Here is a 14667-nt window from a genome sequence, read left to right as displayed (position 1 = left end):
GAGCATGGGCACTGGCCCGTCGCTCGCGTAGACCAGCTGGTGCAACGGAGAGTACACATTGGTACTTTGCTGTGACTCTTCGGGAGGGGGAGACATGGGGTGCGAGAGATTGGGGGGTGAAGTGGAGTCTGAAAATCCGCTAGATAATAAGAAAACAAGCAAGTTACAATTGAAATGGCCACACGATAGCTCTCAGTCGATGCCGTGCGGAGTAGCTTGCGCTCTCAAGCGTTTCTCCTTTCACCGGCGGAGCGGCAGCTTTGATATTATCAAGCTAAAGTTTTACTAGTTGGTATATGTACCTTGTAGATCGGCTCAGCACGCGTTCTGGACTCTGAGTTTCCACTTCTGGAGCCCCAAGTTATCGGTCCGAGCCCGAAATGAGGTCAAATAGTAGTCATAAATGACCTCTCCCGGCCACATCTCTGGAATAAGCCGATTGGGTGGGTCGTGGATTGGCGTTGCGGTGTCTTGAATCACCCATATACTGCAGCCTCCCTCGAGTGCCCAGCTTGATGTAACAGATTCGGGTAAATGCGTGTAGGGGCGCCGCAAATGCGAAGCTCCAAGTGTGAGAAGTTCAGCTGTATGCAGGCTGATCGATAATGATTGCGGACTCTAGGCTATCTAGATGGTGCTGATCGGTACCTGGTTCAAGTCAATGTAGAATAGTTTGAAGTAATCCTAGTTGCGGTCCAAGTCAAAGGTGCTAGACCATGTATAGAGATGAGATCTTAGATGAATAAGAATGTACTTGGTGCCTACTATATCTTGCTCGGTCTAGGTGAATGAATATGGAATCGGAGAATTCAACAACGTGCTAGGTCTAAACAATCGCAACACTCTTATCGCTGGTCGACCAGGCCAAAGGACACTCTGGTCGCGAGATGCCAGATTGATATTAAACTTGGATTCGATCATGTATTAGTTTGCGGATGCGTTGAAATTTTTGGGTTTGGGTTCAAGGAACGCCATGGAAGCGGGATAAATTATTGTTATGAGGGTTGGACAATGCGTCTCAAAAAGGGAAAATTAGCCGGTTGACCAATGCAAAAGTACAGTACCCTGGTAGTCCACGTGATCTTGAGCACTGATTTGTTCTAGACGCCTGACAATGTCCTCTAACACCCAGGGTAAGCATTGGGTAAAAGACACAGTGGTTATAGAACCACTTATTAAGTAATTTGTACAGCTGGACTTGTAGTGGCTGTTGCACTTGTGTCCGCAACCATCGGGTATTGGGGGGCGTTGGATCTTCTCTGAAGTATACCAATGTTACACCAAAGCAGAGCCCCGCCCCTTCGATCAAGGGGGAAGGTTCGGATAACGAAGAATCTGACGAAGAGGAACATGATGACACAAACCTAGGAGAAATCAAAGCCGGGTTAATGGAGGAGTGCAAATTGGTTGGTGGATTGCAGTGTCGTGATCTTAGTTGTAATTCATCCTCTGGTCCCATAGGTCCTCGTCGTTCGGACAGACCTTGGAATGACCAAGGGAAAGATTGCTGCTCAATGCGGGTAAGTTTTAAGTGATATAATGACGGATAAACGGGAACGCGGAGCCACAGCCATGCGACCTTGGCGTGCTACAAAGCCATATCTGCGGCGAATCCAGCGTTGCTTCGTCATTGGGAGCGATTCGGGCAGCCCAAAATTGCGTTGAAATGCGATTCGGAGGAGGAGCTACTGTTGTTACAAGCAACGGCACAAAGCCTCAGCCTCTGTGCGAGATCTATTCAGGATGCGTGCGTGATACTGGGTTTCTCACAATTAACCGTTATGCTGATTCTTGAGGTTGCAGTGGCCGGACCCAAATTGCTGCGGGATCTCGGACCGTATTAGGTATCGGTCCCGGTAAGTAATTGGTACTTTGCGGGGAAACATGTCATATTCATAATAGTGATATCAGGTCCAGTGAGCCTCATCAACCAAGTAACCGGAAAGCTGAAGTTGCTTTAGTGTGTCGAATGAGAAAAGAAAAGTCCATAATTCTCTGGGTTACAGTAGACAACAAGATATAGAGAACTAAGAAACTGAGTGACCCACCGAAAGTAGTCACATGCTATTTGTTTGGAAATGTTGACAGCGCGTGTCTCCAACGCGTCTCCCTTGGACCGACCAACTCCACCCTCTCGCTGCCATACCCTGTAGCTCAATATGGCCGAAATACCAGAGCCCAACTTCCCTGATGATATTATGCGAGATAGAGCTCGTATTCTCCAAGAATTTCTTGAAGATACATCACGACCGGATTCGACAGACTATATTGCCGAGATCGATACTATGCTCAGACTCGATGAAACTCGTCTCATAGTGAATGTCGATGACTTGAGAGACTATAATGCCGAGCATGCTATTGGGTAAGTTCCACTCCGCTTCATTTTCACCCAATTCTTGTCGTCCTAACACATTAGCGCAGCCTCCTTAGACAACCGCATGAATACATACCTGCATTTGACGCTGCTCTTTTGGAGAGTGAAGTTGCAATACGATACGGAAAAACATGATATATCGAATAAAGAATACCACGTCGGCTTCCGTGGTAGTTTCGGAGACCATCATGTTAGCCCTCGCACCCTCCGTGCTTCCCATATCGGAAAGATGATTAGCTTGGAGGGTATTGTCACTCGATGTGAGCACATAAATTAAATCTCTCGCATATGATACAGTTGTAACTTTTGATAGGCTCACTTGTTCGCCCCAAGATGATGCGTTCGGTGCACTACTCCGAAAAAACGTCCACATTTTATAAATGCGACTACCGTGATGGTACTACTCTCTCTAGCCAGGGGCCTACATCGACCATAACTCCTCTCGTTGACCCCGATGGCAATCCCCTGCAAATGGAAGTTGGTTACAGCACGTTCCGTGATCACCAACGAATCAGCGTACAAGAGATGCCGGAACGCGCGCCACCAGGTCAACTTCCGCGCAGCGTCGATGTAATAATGGACGATGATCTAGTCGACAAATGCAAACCAGGAGACAGGGTTACACTTGTCGGCGTGTACCGCTCAATTGGAGGAGGTGGTGGTGCTGGAGGATTCAAGTGAGTAATAGATTTCTGCACCAATCTAATTCCACTCACATTGTCTCAGGACTCTGATCTTATCAAATAATATTGTGCTTCTCTCTACCAAATCAGGAGGTGGAATTGCACAAGCCAGGCTGACTGACACTGACATTCGCAATATCAACAAACTCGCTCAAAAACGCAACATTGTCAGCCTTCTATCCTCATCACTTGCACCGTCTATCTATGGTCATGATTACATCAAGCGTGCAATACTTCTCCTCCTACTCGGTGGTGCTGAGAAAAACCTCACCAACGGAACTCATATCCGTGGTGATATCAACATTCTTATGGTTGGTGACCCTAGTACTGCTAAATCTCAGCTCCTACGTTTTGTGCTGAGTACCGCTTCACTCGCTATTGCTACTACTGGTCGAGGGAGCTCGGGTGTGGGTTTGACAGCTGCGGTCACTACCGATAAAGAGACAGGGGAGAGAAGACTTGAGGCAGGTGCAATGGTGTTGGCCGATCGTGGGGTTGTGTGTATCGACGAATTCGACAAAATGAGCGACGTGGATCGCGTTGCTATCCATGAAGTAATGGAACAACAAACTGTCACAATTGCCAAAGCAGGTATACATACCAGTTTGAACGCTAGGTGCAGTGTCATTGCGGCGGCCAATCCGATTTACGGCCAGGTGCGTATTTTGGCACGTCGTAGATTTCAGCCTATTAATTTTGGTCTTCATAGTACGATGTCCATAAAGATCCACACAGGAATATTGCGCTACCGGACTCCTTGTTATCTCGTTTTGATTTGCTCTTCGTAGTAACGGACGACGTCGAGAAAACCGGGACCGAAAGATCGCAGACCATGTACTCCGCATGCATCGCTATGTACCACCCGGCCATGAGGAAGGTACGTTTACTTGTATCTTTTCAATTTATGGAGGATTCAAAACGGTCGTAATTAGGAACACCTGTCAACGAAAACCTGGCTCAGAGCCTCTCGGTTGAAGCGGCCGCCACTGCCAACGCTTCTGGCACAACAACCGAGCCCTTCGAGAATATGATCCACTAATTCATGGTGGTGTTGCTCCCGGGCCTAGTTCTCGTTCAACTCGCTCGGCTGCCAAGAAACCTGAAATCCTTTCGATCCCTTTCGTAAAGAAATACATTCAATATGCCAAAGCAAAACCAGCTCCGGTGCTCACCCAGGGTGCTGCTGATTGGATTGTCCAAGTATATGCGTCTCTGCGAAATGACGAACTGGAAGGGAATAATAAAAAGGTATTTTCTTGATCCACTAATATCACCTCCCTCGCAATAGACTGATGGTATTATCTTAGACTTCGCCTTTAACCGCACGTACACTTGAAACGTTGATTCGTCTTGCCACCGCTCATGCAAAGGCCCGACTCTCCTCCAAGGTAGAGGAGAAGGACGCGATGGCTGCCGAAGAAATCCTCAAATTTGCCCTATTCAAAGAAGTGCTCAAACCAGAGCGTCGAAAGCGACGTAAACTCAATACTGGTGCCGCTGGGGCTGGAGCACAAAGCGACGAAGAGGAAGGGAGCGACGATGAAATGGAAAGTGCACCGCAGCGGATGGAAATGCCACAGCAACAGCCTGCCACGACTACCAAAGGCAAGGGCGACGATGTCAACGGTATTAATGGGCGCATGGAGGAGCCCTCATCCAGCGCAGCTCAGGAATCACAACCGCGCGGCGTCGCCCTCAGCGGTAAGTCGGCTCTGGGTCCGTGAGGCGCTGAGCTAATATTTCCCCCTTCCAGAGTCGATAAATTCCGTAGCCGCCTTTCAGAAGTATTCCAGGAACGGTTTGCAGAGGAAGAAGCCATTCCGATGGAATCAGTTCTCGAGGCCATTAACGAAGGCCTCCCTGTTGACGAACTCTTTGGTCGTATAGAAGCGACCGAAATTGCCGAGATTATGACTGCAGCGGACCAAATCATGTTGAGCGATGGAGTCATTTATAAGATTTGAGTGCGACTATCTCCACCCGTTTGTATTTTGTATTGTTCCCGTTTGATTATCTTTGGTTTTATGGTCTTAATGATATATGATGCGATAAACGATAAATATGGCCATATAAATACATGTCTAAGTGATGCGACGAAAGAACCAGACAACAACAAAAAAGCATAATACAAGAAAGATAAAAATCATGTAGCAAGCCCATCTCCCTCCTTGGCGAGTGGCCATGGTGTTCATACGACGAAAGGTGCCACCCAGGATTCCTGACGTTTCAGCAAATGCATCGTTCTACGAAAAGCATTAGTTTTAGGCCCATTTATACACATAGGCTTTCACCATTTACCATCTGACTTAGCTGGACTGTTGAATCACGAACTTCATTGCCTATTCCAATCGTAATCTACAGAAAATTCACATTGTCAAAGTGCTCATCTGCACGCTTTACACACGATAGCTTACGTCTTTTAGTATTTTTACTTTGGCTGTTAATCCCTCTAATCTTTCATCATTCTGTCCTTCAAGGTCCTCCGCAAACCGTTGGCCTTGGGGCGGTGTGTTAGAATAAGGATAAGGTGAAGAACGACCTGAACTATGGTTTGACGGAAGAAGAGACGAGCGATCGCGGTAGGAGAGTCCACTGGGTGCTGTTAACCTTCAATAAATGAGTATATAATTCATGAAACTTTCAATATCTTCACCTGGTGCTCATCGTATTCTGATTGATGCACCTACGCTAAGCACAGGGTGAGAGACAGTTGACGTGGTGATTTGCCGTATGCCACGTGATCGTGGCGCAGTGGCTATGCACCGTCAGCCACATTTGGCGTATTCTTGAAATGCAACTTGACACATGTGATCCTTCTCGTCTACCTCAACTCATGCGTTCTCTTCCTTCCCACCCCTTATTCGTCAGCCTACCAGCCTTCTTACTATTAAAATTTGCCCGATCTTAGATGGACCTCTAAGTCTCGGAGAAACGAGAAGCACGTTCGAACTGCCTGATGGGGAAAAGTAATAACTCCCCATGTCGTATACTCTTCTTTCAGCGTCTTGCCCGCCATGAGAAATGCTGGGCTGCGTCCCGGGGCGGGACGAAATACTGTATAAAAGTTTGGCCTAGTATTCACTATAAGTCACAACCCTGTCCACTAGAGAAATGAGACTCTCTCGGATTGCTGTATCGACAGCCCTTCTGGCCCAGTCGCTAGTTTCTGCTGGGGCAGTTGCACCCCGTGCTACTCCTCTCGCCTCAACTGGCTACACTGACGCTGTTCAGTGGGACAAGTATAGCCTATTTGTCCATGGCCAGCGGGTTTTTGTTTGGTGAGTCAGACCTGAAGCTTGCGCTACGAATATCTCCAACCTAAGGAATGCAGGTCTGGCGAATTTCATCCATGGCGGTTGCCCGTGCGTATATGCTCGTTTATAGAAATTCTTGCTGTGACTAATTTTGTACCTATAGGTTCCTTCGCTATGGCCAGATATTTTTCAAAAAATGAAAGCAGCCGGGTTCAATACGGTCAGCATCTATATCCATTGGTACGCATGAACATTACTCAACCCAATCTAAATTAACTCACCAATTCGACAGGGGGACAATAAGCCCTTCTAAAGACGTTATCGACATGAATCATTACCGTGATGTCAAACCCATTTTCGAGGCTGCCAAGGCCGCGGGAATATTCTTGATTTATCGTCCAGGGTAAGTTATATTGGTAATAGCATGAAATCTATGGTCATAAGTCTAAAATTGACAGGCCGTATATCAATGCCGAGACGTCCGCTGGAGGCATTCCCCACTGGGTGACTACGGAAGTCCAAGGTCATTTACGTACCAACGCCAGTGATTATGCAGCAGCTTGGGCTCCCTATGTGAAGGCCGTCAGTGAAGCTGTAAAGGGATATCAGGTGAATGAGGGTGGTCCCGTCGTGGCAATTCAGATAGAGAACGAATACCCACAACCTGAAAATACTGGTACGACCCGAAACATATAGCAATACTCCTGCTTACACCTTCAAATCACAGGGAACCCTGGAAAGGCAGGAATGATGGCAGATTTACAAGCTGCCGTACGCAAGTACGGTGTTGTTGTGCCGACGACTTTCAATGATGCGTGAGTTCTGTTAAACATCTTAACCTACTTTATAGCTTAATATTATCCCATGAAGCGGGATGGACCGCAACTACGTTAGTGGCCTCGGAAAGGTATGTTGATAATCTCATTGCGACGTTCGGCCATTTATCCTTCTGATATAGGTGGATCTATATGGACTTGGTATGTGATTTGAGAGGGCATCCAGAATAAACATCAAACTGGGGGTATAGATTCATACTTTAATGGTTTTGATTGTCGCAATACCTCTCATCGGTCTCCTGTCGTTGAGAACTATTATGACTACCATTTATCATCCAATCCTAACAGTAAGTAAGATACACCTAATCACAGTCGACCATAATTCATTGGCGAATTAGCCCCGCACTTCATTCCGGAGTTCCAGAGCGGATCACTTGATCCATGGTAAGTACCCCATTTCAGCACTATCGAGCTACTGATTGAAGTCAACTCACAGGGGGCCCGACGTGAGTAAAAGCTGATTTGATTCCAAAATACTTGTGACTCAAAGCATTCAAGTCGCCTGGCCTCGATTCATGCTATAACATGACTGGGCCCGACTACTTGGTAGGTATTGCTCCTACACTAGCCCTAAACCAACCAAATTCATGTTTGTAAATTAGGATGTTGCCCACAAGAATCTATGGGCCCAAAATGTCAAGGTAAGGATTCTACTTTATATGTGAAGTCGGACTCGTAATTTTGATTGATGTCAGATGTTCAACGCATACATGTTGTATGGAGGTACCAGCTGGGGTCATCTCCCATTCCACAAAGGTTATGTAAGTGTGAATCTTGCCTTCATGCGTTCCACCCCCATTGACTTGGTTCATTGCATAGACGAGTTATGATGTATGTTATACTTCTCAGGGGCGGGTGCCATTGATTAACTTTGACCCAGAACGGTGCTTCCATTCGTGAGAACCGAAGGCTATCCACAAAGTATACCGAGTTCAAGAAGCAGGGTTAGTTGTGAGCTCGGTAGGCGTCGCTTCTTGGACGCTAACCCTGTGATCCAGGACTTTTCCTCCGCAATGCTCCTGAGTTTTACAAGACCGATATTGTAGGTAATAGCACTAGTGGTGCCGTGGCTGTCAGCGATCCTGCCGCCTTTGTAACCGAGCTGCGTAACCCTGACACCAAGGCTGGCTTTTACATTGCCCGTCAAACATATTCCCCATCCACGTAAGTCACTTATGAATGCCAATTGTCGCTACATCCTAACGCTAGATTAGCGCAAATCTTGTGTTCAAACTCACCGTTAAAGCATCTTCAAACTCGATTCCCGTTCAAATTACCCTGGCAGGACGTCAGTCCAAGGTAATCGTAGCAGACTTTGCATTTGGCTCTTCCCGCGCGTTGTACTCCACTGCTGCTATTTTCTTCGCCGGTAAACTCAATGGGCGCGATGTTCTATTCTTGCACGGAGACACCGGGGTTGAACACTCTGCCGCTGTTAAACTCTCAGGTACTCCCAAAATCGGAGGCAATAGGATCGTTACCGCCAGCACCGAGCCTTCTGGATATACCGTGCTCACGTTTAAGCCTACTACCGAGGGGCTGACAGCTATATCATCCGAGTCGACGGGCCCGCTCGTCTTGTTTGCGACTTCTAGGACGATTGGAACGTTCTGGCAACCCACTATCAACACAGGCAAGGGCAACTACTGGCAATTTGATACTAATAGCACCTTGCTCGTTGGAGGACCTTACCTCGTTCGCTCGGCGGATATCAAGGGCAACACTGTTGCTCTGACTGGTGACCTTGAGAAAGATACCACTGTGTCTATTTATGGTGCTCCCAAGGGCTCCAAGGTCTCCTGGAACGGCAAGAGCGTATCTGTGTCGGCCTCGAGTATTGTGGATGGGCTCGTTGAGGGCAAGGTCACTATCTCAAAGGGTCAAGTTAACGTTCCCACTCTTTCAAACTGGAAATACTCTGATAGGTATGTGGAGCACTAGTGGGTACGCACCAAATTTCTGACATATGCACAGTTTGCCCGAAATCGCTCCCAATTACGACGATTCTAAATGGATCGTTGCAAACCACACGACCACCAACTCGCCCTACAAACCCTACTACGGAGATGGCCGCATTCTCTACGGATGTGACTATGGATAGTGCGTCTTTCCCACCCATCCATTGACATAACCTCATCTTGATTTTGAATAGTTGCGAAGGTCCTGTCTTCTGGCGCGGACATTTCAATGCAACCGGGGCCGAAAAGTCTGTGAATCTGAGTATCAATGGCGGAGAAGCATTCGCAGCTTCCGTATGGCTCAACGGCAAATTCGTCAAGACCACATACGGTAAATCGACTTATCCCGCATACATCTGGCCCATTATCGACCCCGCGATCGAGGAGACCGATGAAGTGTTCACGTTCCCCAAGGGCGCGCTCGTTGCTGGAAAGAACATGATCACCGTCTTGCAAGATAACGTGAGTTGGTTTCTTTCCACGATTTGGCGATGAGGTCAAATGAGGGAGGCAAATAGACCGGATTGAACGAGACCAACGATTGGAACGGGGACACCTCCAAGTCCCCTCGTGGCATCCGGGGCTTCCAACTGCCGGACGGCGGGAAATTTGGCGAATGGAAAGTCCAAGGGAAACTAGGCGGATACACCAAGTACGCCTCGGCTTCTTGTCCTCCGTTCCCACATGCACTAATACCCTCAACAGTTTCCCAGACAAGACCCGCGGAGTGTTCAACGAAGGCGGTCTGTACGGCGAGCGAGCAGGGTGGCACCTCCCAGGATTCAACGCCCAGTCTTGGACCTCGCGCGCTCTCAACCAGGGACTACCCTCTGGGAAAGCCGGCGTCGGCTTCTTCAGGACCGAGTTTAATTTGAACATTCCGTCTGGCAAGGACGTGCATATGAGTTTTGTGGTCGGAGGACCCAAGGGGCCGTACCGTGCTGTGTTGTTCGTCAACGGCTGGACGATGGGAAAGGTCGCTTCGGAGCTCGGGCCGCAGTACAAATTCCCAGTGCATGAGGGTATTTTAAACTATCAGGGTAAAAAGTGAGTGCGGCAGCGCAGGCGGCGGGTTGGCTTGATACAACGAATAATCATGAACTGATAATGGGTCATTAGTACCGTCGCGTTTGCACTCTGGGTGCTCGAGGACCAACCGGTGAAGCCCACTCTGTCGCTTGCAGTCGACGGAGTGTACGATGGAGGAGTCGGCAAGATCGAGCTCACAAACCCGGGCTGGACTTCGCGCGGAACTGTCGTCTGAAATGAAACTTTCTCTAAATGTAAAAATAATAGACCCTTCCCACTGGTGTAAAAAAAAAAATCGTTTAAATAGACAGCGCCCTAGCTCAAATCCAAACGCCCAAATGACAAGTTAATGATATATCAAATTTCTCAAAAGAAAAACGAGAGGTATACGAATGACATGAAAAAATTCAATCAATGTCCTATCGACTAACAACGTAAGAACGAAAGAAGTAGGAGCGAAAAAATTCAACGAAAGGACAGTCGTATGAATAAGGTACATCAGCGGACCAGGCTGCAATGTACCAAGAGAGAGAGAGAGATAGGGAGGGGAGAGAGAAATTTAGGTTCGAGTCCAGAGGGCATGCGTGGGATTGATAGTTAAACAGCAGGATAGGACGGAGCAATAAATAAATACGCGCTCGGTGGGAGGAGGTCGTCACAAGGTAGATAGATGAGGATGATACAGTGTCAAGCAGGCAGATCCATAACCAGAGAAAAGAGAAAGATAGAGAAAAAAGCAAAAAATGGAAGTGGGAGGGGAAACATTACTCGATGCTCATGCGGTTATTCCGTTTTGGCCCGTTTGTGCCATTCATCATATAACTGGACGCAACGGTTCCCGTTCGCTTGTGTCCGCTTATTCCCATGTTTTCTGCTTGCTTCTTGGCATGGTCTGCCTTGTCCACTGCAACACGAGTAGTGGGTTAGTTAACCGATTAAAGGGTCAAGCAAGAGACGAATGATGCCCAAGGGATGGATGTTGGGGTCAATGGAGGCTGGTAGTAATAAGCGGGGACGTACTCTGCTTCTTTAACCCCTTGCCGAAATTGTTCCACACCAACAATCCCGATCCAAAAGTAATCAACAAGAAAAGGATTGAAATCGCCGCTGTGTCAAAGTCAAATCCGTCAATCAGCCGTACGGACCCATAACACCAGACGGACATACCAAAAATTGAATGACTCTTCCACACACCAATGTAGTCGGGCAACTCTCGTAGGCTGAATATGCGGTAAAGCTATAACCAATCGTTAGAGACGACGCCACGCTTTCTGGGGAAAAAAAGGAGGCGACGAACCTTGTAGGTGAAATAAATCAAGGCGCACAAGCATCCCAAGAAGAAACTAATCATCATCCATTTGTTTTCGTGGCGGGCTGCCAGGTGGCCAACGAGCAATATCAAGAAACAACCGGGGGTCATGGCCATTGTGAGGTAGTACTCGACATCTCCAGGACTGAGAACTAGGGCCAGATACTATGTATAGACGTGAGCAAAGGGGCGCACGGGACAAGGGGAATGCCACCTGCCTGTACGGAAAAGCCGACCCAAAAGAAGCCGTCAAATTTGATGAGACACTCGTAGAAGAGATAATGCGCATACATCTTCTTGACAAGCCTATCCGCGCCAAGAAGTTTGTAGACCTGGGCGAGGGGAATCAGGGTTGGTCAGGCGGTTGCTGCGGGGGAAATGAATGCCGGACTGACCTTCCAGCCAAATTCCTGATAGATTTTCCACGCAAGGCCGACATAAACTATCTGTGCGAGTGAAATTACGCAGGGGATGGTAGAAGTGAGGATCTTGACGATTTGTTGGGAAGCCTCCTTGATGACGACGTCGGATTTGACACGAATTTCGGATATTTGGATGACAGAGTAGGTGAGGAGCGCCATGTTGAAGACTTGGGCAAGTGAGCAGGAGTCGAATGACTAGGTAAGAGAGCGACTTACGACCCAGAAAAACAAATTGCATGATATTCCGCTGATGGACGGCAAACATGGCAAGAATGAATTGATAGACGCTGTGATGTGGATTAGCGAATAAACACAGGCACATGGAAATCGGGACAAAAAGAGAACTAACTGGGCAAAGGCAAATATCCCAAGGTAGACCGGCAACCTCTTGATAGTGAGATCGTTTGCCTGCTTGTCTGTCGAGCTGGCCGCCTCGAGGCCGTCCAAGGCATCCTTCATCTTGAGGTAGATGATGCCCTCGATGACCACATCGATGGTGGACTCGACAAGGACAACAAGGAGATACAATCGACAGTAGAACGAGTTGGGAACGAGTCGTCGGAGGCGGGCGAGGAGTGTGGCTGTTCTCCCGCTCGGCGGATCCTCGCCCGAGTCAGGCGCATGGTGTTGGTTCACGGCGTCGATCGTCGCACTCTCGGGGTCCGGGTCGCCGTGTCCGAGGGTCGTGCTGAAGTCAGACATGGACTGCTTTGTCGCATACGGTGGGTACGGTGAGTCGATCGAGTGGAACGCCGAGTGCGGTGACGAGCTAAAGTGCGACGGCCCATGCCCATGCCCGTGTCCATGCCCATGCGTGTGATAGGGAAATGTCGTCTGCTGGCTGCTCGGCGCTTGTCGGTCCATATCCAAGACACTCGAGGAGGAGAGGGAAGCGTGATAGGGAGCTCTGAAGCCGGCCATTTAACTAGCGGGGAGTACGAGAGGTGAGCTAATGTGTGCTAATTAAATTCTGCAGATATATTTGGCGTTGCTCTCGGTGCGGTATCCGTCCAGCGATAAACACAAGTGAAAAAGAGCGTACAACCAAGCCGAATGAGTGGACTAGTGCTGGGGTCAGTTCAAACCAATCTGGTTACCGTCAAAAGTTCTCGTGGTCGAGATCACGCGAGTGTCCGTTTCAAACTCGGGCTGACAACTGACAACCCCTAAGCGCCGGTAATCTATTCACCTCACACTCTCACTCACGATTACGGCTAACATTACGACCGTCCGTTACGACACTCCCCGCCGAACCATTCGCCAATCAGTACAATATCCGCTTCAGATGACATGCATATACACATTTCTCATTTCTCAAAAAATACTTTATACTAAGCAATCAGGCATACTGATATTACTATTATCTTCCCACCCCCACCTCTTGTATCTTGTCTTTGTAAATTTTTTCAACGCCTAGGCGCAGGACCAGGCTCGGCAGCACCTCCAGCTGGGACCAAGACCGTTCCGCTCCAGCGTGTCACAACCTCCTTGAACTTCTCGTACCCAGCCTTGGCAGCTGGTGTCCCGTTGACGTATCCTTGGATATGTCCGTCGGCCCCCTTGATTGCGTTACGCGAGAACAACGAGTAGTAGAACCGCAATCGGAGGAAGTGAGCAAACGCGATCGGGGCAATAAACCCGTTCCAGAACTGGTGCAGTAAAGTGACTACGTCAGAACACTCGTTTATCTTTATTTATCCATCACTCACAAGAACACCCCAACGATCGTCCTGACAAGAATGACGAGCTCGGCCCAGGCGCAGACGTTCATCGCGGGATCATATTGAGCTATCGGCCCAAATAGAGTTAGTTTGAGATCCCATCGAGATATCAGAATGACCGACATTTAACAAGTTGGTGCAACTGTTTCTGAAGCGGCGTATCTTTTGCTTGCCTCTCGCCTTCGCGCGCAGGAGGCTTCGGGGGAGCCAGCTTGGGCAACACAGTCGTACGCACAAACGTCAACACATGGAACGTCGAGAAAATCGCATAGGGGACAAGGGACACTATTCCGAGAGAAAAAGAAAAATTCAATCTCGTGATATTCATATTGCCTTTTGGGACACGTACGAGAAATGGGTTTAGTCAAGAGCCAAAACAGGGCAAGTAAAAAGTATTGGCAGTTCTATCAAAGGAAATAATCAGTGTCGGCGCCTCGTGTTGAGTTGTACGGGCCGTGCTCACCTCATCAGCCATCGCTCGTTTCAAAAATGCCAAATTGGCGGTCGGCGTCTATAGCCATGAATCCCACTCAGTAATTAAACCGTAATTCAAACTTGGATCACATACGCCCAATGCCTTACTGCATACATCATCAGCAAAATACAATGACGACATAGAGCAAGGCACTCACAAACAGACGATCCCATAACTCGTAAGTGCTCCGAGATAGGCCACTCGAAGCAAATCAGTATACATAAAGAGAGCGGTGATAGTAATAAACATACAGCGATAGCTATAGGCCGTCTTGGGGGTTGAAAACGGGTGTCGGAGCGAGCTAGGGAGCCAGACGGCTGCACAGAGCAGGAGGAGCACATGCCCAGAGGCCCATGCGTAGTGGGGGGCTTGCGACGAAGGCATAGTCTAAAGCTATTATCGTATTGATTAGTATTATACTAGCGAGCAGTCAGTAGTCGAGAGAGCGCACAGGTCCTGGAAATCGATAGATCTTATACGTGGTCAAAGGGGGATGAGGCAAACCGCGAAACCACGACGTCGACGTCACGTTGCAAGACCCCAATCACCCGGGCGCTTAATTAATATCGCGTCAGTCCCAGCCACACCGTCAAACCACACAAGAGT

The 14667-nt window shown here is 48.4% G+C and overlaps 4 protein-coding genes across 4 annotated transcripts; 2 read left to right on the top strand and 2 right to left on the bottom strand.

Annotated features, from left to right (window-relative positions):
* Positions 1 to 1114: 1114 nt before the first annotated feature.
* Positions 1115 to 5021, top strand: RhiXN_02176 (DNA replication licensing factor MCM2/3/5 family pretein; the record flags this gene model as incomplete). The annotated part of the gene is made up of 16 exons (XM_043321995.1): positions 1115 to 1133; positions 1193 to 1235; positions 1292 to 1406; positions 1462 to 1520; positions 1571 to 1747; positions 1804 to 1856; positions 1912 to 1916; positions 2154 to 2362; positions 2417 to 2634; positions 2688 to 3051; positions 3101 to 3713; positions 3767 to 3934; positions 3990 to 3997; positions 4035 to 4305; positions 4365 to 4758; positions 4813 to 5021. The coding sequence occupies 16 exons, from the start codon at positions 1115 to 1117 to the stop codon at positions 5019 to 5021; spliced, it is 2925 nt and encodes a 974-aa protein (XP_043187818.1).
* A 1147-nt stretch (positions 5022 to 6168) lies between these two features.
* On the top strand, positions 6169 to 10369 carry RhiXN_02175 (glycoside hydrolase family 35 protein; the record flags this gene model as incomplete). Its single annotated transcript, XM_043321994.1, has 23 exons — positions 6169 to 6335; positions 6389 to 6419; positions 6475 to 6551; positions 6604 to 6714; positions 6770 to 6987; positions 7039 to 7126; positions 7182 to 7218; positions 7270 to 7288; positions 7339 to 7434; positions 7486 to 7531; positions 7584 to 7593; positions 7646 to 7693; positions 7750 to 7788; positions 7843 to 7908; positions 7967 to 7978; positions 8028 to 8091; positions 8146 to 8311; positions 8362 to 9072; positions 9122 to 9247; positions 9300 to 9567; positions 9624 to 9757; positions 9811 to 10152; positions 10225 to 10369. 23 exons carry the CDS (start codon positions 6169 to 6171, stop codon positions 10367 to 10369), a joined length of 3021 nt encoding a protein of 1006 aa, XP_043187817.1.
* A 529-nt stretch (positions 10370 to 10898) lies between these two features.
* RhiXN_02174 (Golgi apparatus membrane protein) lies at positions 10899 to 12786 on the bottom strand (the record flags this gene model as incomplete). Its single annotated transcript, XM_043321993.1, has 8 exons — positions 10899 to 11038; positions 11155 to 11241; positions 11302 to 11371; positions 11432 to 11608; positions 11668 to 11775; positions 11839 to 12032; positions 12082 to 12152; positions 12215 to 12786. 8 exons carry the CDS (start codon positions 12784 to 12786, stop codon positions 10899 to 10901), a joined length of 1419 nt encoding a protein of 472 aa, XP_043187816.1.
* Positions 12787 to 13271: 485 nt separating this feature from the next.
* On the bottom strand, positions 13272 to 14445 carry RhiXN_02173 (tetraspannin domain-containing protein; the record flags this gene model as incomplete). Its single annotated transcript, XM_043321992.1, has 8 exons — positions 13272 to 13514; positions 13583 to 13653; positions 13710 to 13871; positions 13936 to 13990; positions 14050 to 14097; positions 14155 to 14167; positions 14219 to 14261; positions 14313 to 14445. 8 exons carry the CDS (start codon positions 14443 to 14445, stop codon positions 13272 to 13274), a joined length of 768 nt encoding a protein of 255 aa, XP_043187815.1.
* Positions 14446 to 14667: the final 222 nt, after the last annotated feature.

This window comes from Rhizoctonia solani, chromosome 16 (genome assembly GCF_016906535.1).
Source record: "Rhizoctonia solani chromosome 16, complete sequence".
Lineage (NCBI taxonomy): Eukaryota > Fungi > Basidiomycota > Agaricomycetes > Cantharellales > Ceratobasidiaceae > Rhizoctonia > Rhizoctonia solani.
This window is presented reverse-complemented; position numbering and strand designations above follow the sequence as displayed.